The 12,546-nt window shown below is 44.9% G+C and overlaps 1 protein-coding gene across 1 annotated transcript; it reads right to left on the bottom strand.

Moving 5' to 3' along the window:
- Nucleotides 1–7,401: 7,401 nt before the first annotated feature.
- Nucleotides 7,402–12,538, bottom strand: PRDX5 (peroxiredoxin 5). Its single transcript, XM_033954202.1, has 6 exons — nucleotides 12,405–12,538; nucleotides 9,888–10,022; nucleotides 9,504–9,635; nucleotides 8,642–8,680; nucleotides 8,298–8,362; nucleotides 7,402–8,095 (listed from the first exon to the last, which is right to left on the bottom strand). The coding sequence occupies exons 1-6, from the start codon at nucleotides 12,471–12,473 to the stop codon at nucleotides 7,990–7,992; spliced, it is 546 nt and encodes a 181-aa protein (XP_033810093.1). The 5' UTR covers nucleotides 12,474–12,538; the 3' UTR covers nucleotides 7,402–7,989.
- Nucleotides 12,539–12,546: the final 8 nt, after the last annotated feature.

Below are 12,546 nucleotides of genomic sequence, written 5' to 3'. Positions count from 1 at the left end.
TTGGATCATCCCCAGTTGTGTGTTCAACATCCTTTCCTCATAACTCCTATTTTTGGATTGCTCGCCCTGTCATAGAAGCCATTTGGGGTCCTTTCTTCCTGTAGGGAATCTTCAATAAATCTGCAGTGAGTTTCATGGGTTTAAAAAGAGACTCCCTATTGCCCTAACGGAAGTGAGAGAAATAGATAAGGTTTCTTAAGCTAGTCTGTAGGATACATGCAGACTGCTGGAAATGTAAGATATTCATAATGAATAAACATAGGACTAACTTCCATGGACCAAGTTCAATGTATACAAATCTGGCTGGCAATATATAGCTTAAAGGGTGGGTAGAGAACCACTACCAAAGGTTTATCTTTCTAAACTGACCTGCTACAAGCATTAACATAAGAACATAAGAAATACCTGCACCGGATCAAACCTGGGGTCCATCCAGTCCGGTGATCCGCACACACTGAGGTTCAGCCAGGCGTACCCTAACATTCAACATTACATTACATTATGCTGGCATATCCAGTATGTCAGCAAAGGTTCCTGGGATGTTATGTTAAACAAGCTGACTCTTGGGAATGTCAGCAAAGATATACTAAATGGCTCCTGTTCATTTACCCACATTTTGAGCCCAATGCTTAGGAATATCCTTCAAGCACTGGCCTTTCAAAAAGATTTGGTAAAAAGACAGGTGCTTGAGTATAAACAAAGGAATGCAGCTAGCCTGGCTCTATGGACCAGGTCTTCAAAAGACCAAAGATTACAGAGGCTAGTACCAGGTTTGTCTCCCCACCCTTAGGATGGGTAATTTTATAAACAGGTAGACTGACTTGTGTGGTAAGGATGTACATATGTTATACCAAGTTTAAAAAGAAAAAGACTTACAGATGTGTTATTTAAAGTGACCCAGCACATTTACACCTGCTATGAGGCAAGCACAAACGAGTGCAAACCCCACCCTCCAGGAAAAGGAGCAGCCCCCCCCACTTGGGCAACCCTGGAGTTGTGTATGGCCGAGTCACCCCTGTCCCCCGTACCTCCTCTGGTGCTGCAGTTTTAAAACTCTGGGCAGCTGGCAGTATTAACATGACCAAGGAGAAATTAGGTTCTTATCTGCTAATTTTCTCTTTCTTTTAGTGCCTCCAGATCAGCACAGAATGGATAGATTTACTCTCCTCTGCCAGCACATGGAGACTGAGAACACATTGACTTTTGGCAGTAGTATAAGTGGGCTGTGCAGTCCCATATACAATCAGTGTAACAAATAGCCAAGTAGAAACTAACTAAAGAACTGTGAACTAGAACACACCAACTTCACTCTCATATGGAGAATACAAAGTAGTTGTCCGGATTAGACAGGGAAAACCCTGTTGGATACTGATTAGAACAAGAACCTTCTAAACGTCCCCATAGCTCGCCAGCTAAACCAAATGGTACTGCTCTTACTATACTCCCCAAAAAAACAAGACAAGATACCACAGAATAAAATGACAGGGCGGGGTCTGTGCCAGTCTAGAGAGACTAAAGAAATTATCACGTAAGAACCTAATTTCTCCTTCTTTAGTGTCCCTCCAGACTTGCACAGAACAGATGGGACATACCAAAGTAGTATCCATCATTGGTGGGCCCCCGAAGGACCGCCCTAAGAACACACTCACTGAATACTGTGCCCTGAAGTGCCTGAACGTCCAAATGGTAGTGGTGAACAAAGTAATAGAGAGAAGACCAAGCTACAGCTTTACAGATATCCACTGGAGGCACATGAGAAGACTCCAACCAAGAAGCTGCCTGACCCTGAGTGGAATGAACTTTGAAACCGAACCGGTTTCTTTTGGAGAAGGTACGCCACAGTGATAGCCTCCTTAATCCAGCATGCAACTGTAGCCTTTGAAGCACTGTCCCCCTTACATGGACCCGCTAAAAGGACAAAAAGATGAGCCAACTGACGGAAGTCCTGGGTCCGCTGAACATAAGCGTGAAGGACCCTAAGGACATCCAATATGTGCAACTGTCTCTGCTCCAAATAGCCCTCCTCGCTATCCAAAACCAGAAGAACGACGGATTGGTTGATATGAAAAGGCAAAACCACCTTCAGAAGAAAGGAGAGAATTGGCAGCAGCCCAACCCACTCCTTAGAGAACTCCAGAAGGGAGGCCTACACGAAAAGGCCTGCAGTGCAGAAACGTGTCTCGCAGAAGTAATGGCCACCAGAACACTGCCTTAAAAGTAAGATCCTTCAACATGCAGGAGCCAAGAGGCTCAAAAGGAGGATGTATGAGCATGTTAAGAACCAGATTTGGATCCCAGGCTGGAACCAAAGGACGAATGGTAGTCGGAGAAAATTTTGCTGCTCTCAAGAAACAAATCAAATCCAGAGAAGAAGAGGCCAACTACCAAGCCTGCAACAGACCATGAAAGGAAGACAAAGCTGCAATCTGGACCCTGAGGGAGGACCAGGCAATGCCCCATTCCAGGCCATCCTGCAGAAACTCCAAGATGTGAGGCAAAGATGAGCAAAGGGGAACCATACTCCTAAAAAACAAACCCACCCGCTGCACCCATAAGCCCAAGAGGTGGAAAGTCTATGAGAACCCAAAAGGGTGGAGATCACCTTATCTAAATATCCTTTCTTATTTAGGCATTCCCTTTCAAGAGCCAGGCCACAAGACAAGAGAGACCAGGAAGGAACATGGGAATGGGACCCCGAGTCAGAAGATCAGGCGAGGGGGGCAGAGGAAGAGGATCTGCCCTGAGAAGTCAAACCAGATATGTGTACCACAGGTGCCTGAACCAGTCCGGAGCCACCAGGATCATGCAGCCTGTATGCTGGGCAATACAAAAAAAAAAAAAAACCTCTGCCCACCACTGGCCATGGAGGAAAGACATAGCAGGCCATCCATCAGCCAAGCCTGTACCACAGCATCCAGTCCCTTGCCTAATTATCCCTGCGCTGACTGAAGAACCTCAGAATTTTGGCGTCGACACTCGTGGTCATGAAAACAATGACCAGCTGGCCCCATGACTGATCAACTTGAAGGCTTCCAGCCCAAGACACCACTCCAGGATCCAGCACATGACGACTGAGGAAGTCTGCCTGGACATTCTCCACCCCCGCTATCTGTGAAGCAGAGATGTCCAGAAGATGCGTCTCTGCCTATTCCATGAGAAGAGTTGCCTTCTACGCTACCAGATGACTCTTGGCTCGCCCCTGACGAATGATATAAGCCACCACCATTGCATTGTCTAAGAGAACTCAAACCAATTTGCCCTCCAGCAACGACTGGAAAGCTACTAATGCCAACCAAATGACTCTGGTTTCTAGAATACTGATCAACCATGATGCTTCCCCAGGAAACCAGCTGCCCTGAGCTGAGCAACCAAGACATTGAGCTCCCCAAATGAGGAAACTGGTGTCCGTGAGAAGCACTGTCCACTGGGGCTGATCTAGACTCACTCCCTGAACCAGATTGGAAGACTGTAGCCACCAGTGGAGGCTGTGACAAACTAACCCCCCCGAAGAGGGACAAGAGAGTACAGATCCTGAAACTGCAGCGACCATCGCTGCCGAAGAGCATGCTGAAGGGGATGTATGTGAGCCTGAGCGCACCTGACCACTTCAAGGGAGGCCGCCATCGACCCCAAGACTTGCAGAAAATCTTGCGCCTGAGGCAACAACAATCCATCAGGTAATGAATCTGTGATTGCAATTTAATCACCTAGGCCTCGGAAAAGAATACTCTCCTCAAGCTAGTGTTGAAGAGAAATCTGAGATATTCCAAACTCCAAAATGGAGTCAACTGGCTTTTTGAAGATTGACCACCCAGCCCAGTAATTGCAGAAACTCCACAAACCAAGTCGTGACCCGGGAGCTCTCCTGAAAAGACTTCACTCAAAGTAACCAGAATGCCCTCCTTGAGCAAGGCTGCCGCTACCACTACCCTAATCTTGGTTAAAGTCTGCAGAGCCATGGCCAGACCAAAATGAAGCACAAACTGATAGTGCTTTCTCAAAATCGCAAAGCGAAGGAATCGCCGATGGGAGGCTCAAATCGGAATATGCAGGTAGGCCTTCGTCAGGTCGAGAGAAGTCAGAAATTCTCCAAGCTAAACAGTGAGAATTACGGGTTTCCATGCGAAAAGACGGAACCCAAAGCACCCTGCTTACACCTTTCAGATCCAAGATGAGCTGAAAAGATCCCTCTTTCTTGGGCACCACAAAGTAAATGGAGTACCTGCCAGTGCGAAGCTCCTGAGGAGGCACTGGGACCACTGCTTTGAGGTCTAGCAACTTTTGCAGTGTCTGATGAAATGCCCACTTCTTACAAGCTGCCTGACAAGGAGAAGAGAGGAAACGATCTGGTACTGTCCTGAATCACTTCTAGGACCCATTAATCCGTTGTGATCTTGGCCCACCCAAGGTAAAACTCCCACAACCAGGCTTTCACCGGAACTGGAAGGAAAAGAGGCCGAGCCCCTGTCAGGGCGATACTGCCGAAATTTATGCAGATGTGCACAGCTGGCGCCATCCTGAGACGCCGGCCGAGGCTGGTCCTCTGGAAGCCAAGGCACCTTAGAGTCACTCAAGGCCTGAACAAGCTTATCCAACTCCTCCCCAAAAAGGAAATTTACTGAGGTTAGACTTATAGGCTGCATTTGCCCTGAAGCCTTTAGCCAGTCTGAGCACCATGGACTTGGCACATGCCCGCAACAGATCATTCATGGCATCAGAGAGAAGTGCCGAGATCAATCTTAGCCACCTCCTGATCCACCAAGGACCAGTCAACAGATTCCCAGTCAAGCACCCGCTCAGACCACTGGAAACAAGTCTGGGCCACCAGACCACCATAAATCACCGCCTAGACAGCCAAGTCAAAACTCTGCTTAAGGAGAGACTCCATCTAATGGTCCTGGGGGTCTCGTAAGGCCGAACCACTTTCGACTGGCACCGTATGTCTATGTGTGATAGCCGAGACCACTGCATCAACCACAGGAGACTTAAAGGTATCTCTATCCCCATCAGGAATGGGGTAGAGCCAGGCCATGGACCATGCCAAGTGGAAAGGCGCATCCGGAGTCTTGCACAGTGCATGCTCCACATCCCGAAGATCCTGATGCATAGGAAAAAACGGAAGGCCAACCAGATCCCCCGAAGTAGAGGGTCCACAACACGAGGGGGGTTCCTTAGCTTCCTCCTCCAAATACAAATCTGAAGACACTTGAAGAATAAGCTCCTGCAGCTCTTCCCAGTGAAAAATGCACACGATTGAAGTATCCTCACCCTCCGGCGTCTCAGAAAAACAATCGGCCACATCATTCATCCCCCTAAGAGAATCTTTTAGATCAACCAAAAGGTCCAAGTCCTCAACAGGTGAAACTGTCATCCTAAGAAACCTGCGGATGCTTGGATGAAGACGGGGGGTGGGGGGGTACTGGATGGGGCAGATGTTGAAAGTAAAGGCCTCTTCTTCCCCCCCCCCCTCGAAGAACCAGAGACCCCCAGGGAAGCAGGATCCTTAGCCACCTGCAAGTAAGCCTTGTACATGGCTAAAACAAGAAGAACTCACTGCAGTAGCACGAGAAAAACACTTAGGACCAGCTCCTGTCTCTCTAAAACAGGAGGGAGGTCACCTGAGGCCACAGGCAAAATGGCAGAGCTTCATGCCAAAACTAACAAAAAGCCCACTGAAAAAAATCTCCCCCAATGCCTGTAGCAGCAAAGAGACCTGAATAGATCCAGCTGCTAAAGCAAACTGCAGGCAGCAGCTGCTGTAGTGGTAAGGGAATCCTCAGCACTATCGGCGGTTAAGAGAAACCTTATTTCCCTGACCGTTGGTGGCTGGGGAAATCTGTGTGGGCAGTAGGGGAAGCCCAGGCTTCCCCACTGCCTATAGCCGATGAGCAGTACATGCACAAGGGGGAACCCTGCTCGCTGGCACCCAAAGCCGATGAGGATTCTCCCTCGCAGCGGCCGGAGCACTTTGTGCATACACTGGCTGCATCTACTGCTCGGTGCACACATAATGAGCACTTTTTCTGCTTCTTTAGAGGTTTATTGTGAACCGCTAAGGAAACAGAACCAAAACCGCCAGTTTGCAATAAAAATGAATTAGAGCTAATTTAAAGCTTCCTTTCAGATCAGCAGCCTCAGGACTTTTTTTTTCTCCTTCAAGGTAAAAACATTAGACAAGATAGCAGACCCCACAGCTGTAGACTTTGCCTGAACTGTGGCAAGGCGTACAGTTTAGGCACCTCTAAGAAAAAAATTTGGGGGGAGGTGGGGGAAATGGGGGAGGGACTCTAACAGTCGAGTGTGGCACCTGCGAAGTCAGATGGACCCCCAAAAGGGTTCGCCAAGTTCTGTCCGGCAATCAAAACAAGGACAATAAGGCCACTAATCAAATCCAACAGGCCCTAACTATGCAAAGGAAAGACTGCATAGGCTTACCACCTCCACCTGCTTGAGACTGAGAACAGATAGATTGATTGTATATGGGACTGCACAGCCCACTTCTACTTCTGCCAAAAGTCAAATGTGTTCTCAGTCTCCAGCTGCTGGCAGAGGTATGTAAACCCAACTGTTCTGTGCCGGTCTAAAGAAGCTGCCGTCGACCTGCCCCAGAAGCCTTCACTCTGTAGCACTACAGAACAGAAGAGTGAAGGATTCCAGAGTAGACTGACTGCAGCAGGATCACGTTGCTAATGCTACTGGTTGCCTGAAGTTTTGAAATTGCAGTGCTGGAGGAGGTACTTGGAAAAGGGAGACTTGGAGAGCCATACCCGCATCTGGGGTGGGGAATGGGCTTGAGAAAGCGAGTTCAAAACCCAGAATCTCCTTCCAGTCCAGGAATCCATCCAGACAGTTCTCTAAAAAGAGAAGATGCAGTTTGTAATATTCCACTATCATACAGTTTGTATGCTGAATGCAGAGCATCCAGTTCTGCAGACCAAGGCCTTATAATCACATAGTACCCTACAATTAAATGGCTCTGGGCCTAAGCCCAGAGAAGAGAGCTACAAGATATGTACTGGAAAATGAGATTTAGCACAGCTTTTCAATAAAGTTGGGCTGAGAATTCAAATGACTTTCTAGTACAAAAAAGCCAGTTCTTGATTTCTACACACAATGGAGTGTAGAGATCAGGCTCTGTCCTCATGAACTATTTGGATGACATTCTGCAAAAATATGACAAATAGATCCTAATACATACATACATAATGCCTAAATGAGAAGGGTTGGGAACCTGTCGGCGAGGGGACAGTCCATACCTTAGTTTGAAAATAAAATAAAAAAGTTATTTTCCATCAAATCTTCCCTCATGATTCAGCCCTTGCCTCAAAACACACCTGGTACCTGCAGATTAGAAACAACCAACAGTGGTACGTGTATAATGCAAAAAGAAAAGGCAGGATGCATTGTGATTCATCCAGTTTTTATTGCCAATGAACAAAATCTTCAAAAAAATTGATTCACTGTCTCTATGAAATCACCATCTCCAGTAGAGCCTTACAAACAGCAAAGCAGAAAAGTTGAGAAAAAAAAACAAGCAACAGAAAGACACACCCAGCAGCAGCAGGACAGGCCTCAGCACATCAGCAAAGAGCAAGACATATCCAGAAGGCAGAGGCAACAGCAGAAAAATCTATAGCCAGGGAGGGAGTATTAAGCAGAAAAGAAGCTTTAGCACATGTGCAGATAACTTGGCCTTCACTGGGTGTGGTTTTTTTCTCTCTATGTCAAGACCAAGTGGTAGATTTGTCATCCAATTTGTGATCTATGGTGACTTCTAGGAGGTTTCTGAAACTGGAAGTCCTCGGCTAAGGAGAACAACAGGAGCTCTAGCTCTGGGGACAGCCTTCTTATGCATGTCATTCCTTGCTGCTTAAGTATACAAGATATTCTATATGCTGCATCCAGTCAGACAAATAACAGGCCCTAAGGGTTCCCTGTTGCTGTTGGAGAGGCAGGCCTGGGGCAGTTGCACAAGCATATCATTGCTCCTTACAACTGCGACAAGATGTTGTTGGCTAAGCTGCAGGTCAGGCCTGTGCCATCTTCCTCTACATTTATGGCTTTCACCTTGCCATTTTCTACGATCATTGCAAACCTGTAAAATAAGGAAATTGGGGTAACATATCAGAGAATATGGCTTACTTCCCTGGCTCTTTCCACACCAACATCTTTCTGCACTTGCCAGCCAAGCAAGTTTCCTCCCTCCAGATTCCTTAACCCAGAAAACCAGAGAAGATCTGCAAAGATATTTTTCACTAGACTACAAGGGATCTTGTTCCCCACATACCAGTTCTTACCTTTTACAGCGCTTGGTACCAAAGAGACTCTTCAGCTGTGGGCTGTCCAACACCAAACCAGTCACCTGTCAAAGGAAGAAAATGAAAATTGAAATATCTTGATATGCAACCCCTTCCCCAACTCAAACCATGGGTGGAAGATAAATGTCAGAATTCATGTCACAAGTCCTGCCCCAAAAGTGTAGTACTCAGTAGGTGTATCTTCTCATCAAAAGTATCCTCCCTCCATATAGGAAAACCAGGAAAAAAAACAAAAAGGTAGTTCTAACTGTACTCTGACTTGCAGTTCAATTGAAAGGCAGTCAGTCAAATTAAATAACTAGTAAAATATTGAAAACTCTTACTTCTGCAAAGGCGGCTGTAGGATCAGCCAGCATCCTCACCTGAAAAGAGGAGAATAAAATCAATGAGAGCTCTGGGAGCTACAATAGCCCTAGAGAAAATGGGGACTCTGCTGGCATCGATACTATTTACTGATCCAACTTTAACCTCAGTATTCTGTTGCCAATTTTAACTCTAGATCAATAAAAAGATATTACAGCAAGCACACATTCCAGCAAGAACCTTCTGCTGCCAGTCAGGGCCCTTCATCCTGCCCTGCCAACAAACCCACTTGCAAAGAGGAAAGTCCTGTTCATATGACACAACCCCATCACAGCTTATGTAAGCCATTACACAAGGCTTTTACCCATGCTGACTTCACATTCTCTGCTTCTTTCTGTTAAGATGTAGTGTTTTATGTCTCTGCTCCCCAGCACTAGTTGCATGCTCTATCTGTGGAATCAGGAATTTGAAATCATGGATTAAAGTTATAGGGTAAAACCAAACCTATCTTCCTACCAGGCAAAAGATGAGCGATCAGGGATTCAGCACTGTAAGAGCAGAGATTCAATGCCAGTTACCATTTCACAATCTCACTTTGCTAGTTGTCACATGTTCTTCTCACCCCATTTTCTTGTGCAACTGGTTTGGCAAGAAGTTGGAAGATGAAGTTCTAGCCTGCCAGTCTGCTCTGCCTCAAAAGGGTTGTAGAGGAGCTAACGTGCTGTTTTTCACCCTCTCCTTCCCTCTCTCCCTTCATTTCACCATCTCCACTGCCCTTTCCCTCCCGGCCTTCATGGCCATTCCCTCCTATCCTCAACTTTGTTCCCCAGCTACCATCAGCCCTTTCCTCTCAGCCTTAGTGTTTAGAGTTCTTGCTCTTACTTTGCCCTCAGCACCATGCGCTTTACCCCACTCGCTCATCACAAAGACATCATTGACAGCGATGCAGGCAATGACCTCCACACCTTTGGCCTTCAGTTCTTCTGCCTTCTCCACATACCCTGGCAGATGGGTCTGGAAATAGAAAAGAAAAATTCATCATTACCACTCCTTTCCCAAAACTGTCAATGATTGGAAATAAAAAAAAATATATATATATGTACAAACCCTGCTAGGACAAAAAGCGAAAAAAGGAGTACAGACCAACAATCAATGCCCACATCAATGCCAAAAAGCAGAATACTGCAGTTCTGTAAAGCCACCAAATATCACTTGTCAGTATTAAGTCACTGGTAGAGTTCTGTCTTTTGACCCCCCATCTCTTACCTTTGAGCATCCGGGGGTAAACGCTCCTGGTACCCCAAAAAGGATTCCTTTTTGACTCTTGAACACTTCTGCTATGTTAACCTTACAGCCAGGACTCCCCTCATAAACTTCCACACTAGGGAGTGAATCTCCATTCTGCCAGTATAAGAAAGAAAGAAAGAAAAAATTAACCTGAAACACTAATATGTTGGGAGACAAAAGATGGTGTCCCCATGGGCAAGCAACATAAAACAAGGCATAGCTCCTCAGATTCCTAACTACTTTGCAAAAAGTCCCTGACCCCAAGAGCATTTTAGTATTAAAGATCAGGAAAAATTTAGAGATAATTAAATCTTTTGTCCTCTGTAAAACAGCAACATGTCTTACACTCTACATAAGCATCCCTTCCAAAGCAATGGGATCTTCAAGTGTTTAAAGCTTGCCATTCTACTAAAGCTGCAGATTGGTAAAAACATATAATGAGGGAGTCCCTGCTGACATGTACTTGCATAGGTGTATGCTGTAGTGATATAATGCTCTGTAATCATGGCTTTGTCACTTCCTTGTAGAATCCAGTAGCGGGAAAGCATGAAAGCTGGAAGTACAGTCTGCGATCCTCTCTCCTTAGCATTATAATACAGTATATTACAGGAAAATACACACCAACAAAAAGAACTCCCATCTTATCAACTTTAGGCCTGCTAAGCTTACTACCAAGTTTCTAAAGGCAACTTAAGAAACACGGTTGACAACCCAGGATATGTAGATCTTTGCAGGAAGAGTGCAAACAAATCTGTTTTTCAGGCTATTTACAATGAGGCTTCAAATATGTAGTATACATACATACAGCTTAATAAGTGTAACTTGCAAACAGACCTGTTTGCAGCTTTTGATGCTAAGAATCCTCTACAATAATAGTTAAAAAAAACCAACAACAATATTTGTATTTTCTAATTTTTTGTATTAACCCTCCCCCAAACCCCACACTTGTTCATAAACAATATTAGCTAGAATGAGAAAGTTTCTAAGAGGTAGAATTGATTAAAATTGAAATAGTCCTTCACAAAGAGGAATTTTCTTAGCAACATATAAGTTGCCATTTCATGCTTATGCTCTGCATTTCTTTCACTGTGGGCTAGTCTCACCCAACTCAAAGTATTTTGTTCAGAGCTACCTGCAATACAAATTCTCCAAGGCTCCTGAACTCACTATTGACAGAAGTATCCCTTCTGCTTCTAAGCTTGGTAATCTGCTGGGAGCAGTGGTTCTTAAACCTGTCCTGGGGGACCCCCAGCCAGTCAGATTTTCAAGATGTCCTTAATGAACATGCTTGAGGCAGATTTGCATATAATAGAGGAGATAGACATGGAAATGCATCTCATGCATAATCATTAGTAATATCTTGAAATCCTGACTGGCTGCCAGACAGGTTTAAGAACCACTGTTCTGGAACATACAACAATATTAAAGGGAGAGATTTATGCTACATCAACCTTCAACCTGCCCCCCCCCCCCAAAAAAAAAAAAAAAAAAAAAAAAAAAAAAAAAGAGAGAGAGAAGATGAATGCTATCAGTACTTATATTTTGTTCTTATGTTCACTGGAATAATCATCCACTAAGAATACCGATTAGTTAATAACTGAATTAATATTTTTAAAAAGACCACTTATAGCCCAATACACCATAGAACTCTCAGAAGGTAACAAAAAGACACATCTAATTCCCCCATTTTTTTATTTACTTTTTAATGCTGATTTAACCCTTTCAGGACCAAGGGACATATTTGTCCCATAACTTTAAAATCCTATAAATTTTGATTGGGATAGTCTACAGTTCTAAATTTGATATGTACGGATTCCATATGATACTGCCTCTATGTAAACAAACTGGTTCCGACATTCATTCATTAGCGTCGTTGCTAGATCGACGAGAAGATTCACTTGCCACACTGTCCATAAGCCAGAAGTGTGATTTTTTAAATAAAAATAATGATATTTCACAAAAAAAAATCACTTTTTTTGGCATCTGCAAGCCCTTTTTACCATAAAAATGTCGTCAAAACCACAAAAATTGGCCTACGATCCTTATGGTCCTGAAAGGGTTAACTCAAGCCTTAAAAAAAAAGCATTACATTCAGGTAAATATGTATTCCTCTGCCCCCGAAAGGCTCACAATCTCTGTTTTACCTGAGGCAAGAGCACAAGAACCAACAGTGGGGTTTGAACTCTGACTTAACCGGCTGCTCTAGTCGCGAGACCATTCCTCCTCCGCGTACATGAATCTGAAAGCTATATGCAAGGAGCTAAGCATACATACTTAAGAGTACCTGATAGAATATGTTATGTTAACGCTGTGACCTGTTTGCACAGACACAACGGCATATACAACACTAAATAAACAAACCCTTTTCCAGAAGAAAAGCGGTTCTAGAACCACCAAGATTATAGACATAGAAGGCAAAAACAGAGATCTAGGAGAAGCCATCCCCTCGCTGGTTGCAAAACTAAACCAACATAAAGAGAAAAAAGGAACACTCGCCTTCAGCTTAGACATGGTTCTCACTAACACCCTCACCGTCCCAGGGAGCCTTCTTAGCACTGCAGCCATGACGACAGAGAACGCCGTCCTCTAGTACGCTTGCGTATGAGAAGACGTCACCAGACCTCTCATAGTACGCCTG

This window comes from Geotrypetes seraphini, chromosome 8 (genome assembly GCF_902459505.1).
Source record: "Geotrypetes seraphini chromosome 8, aGeoSer1.1, whole genome shotgun sequence".
Lineage (NCBI taxonomy): Eukaryota > Metazoa > Chordata > Amphibia > Gymnophiona > Dermophiidae > Geotrypetes > Geotrypetes seraphini.
The sequence above is the reverse complement of the archived record's forward strand: the minus strand, read 5'-3'. Positions and strand labels throughout refer to the sequence as shown.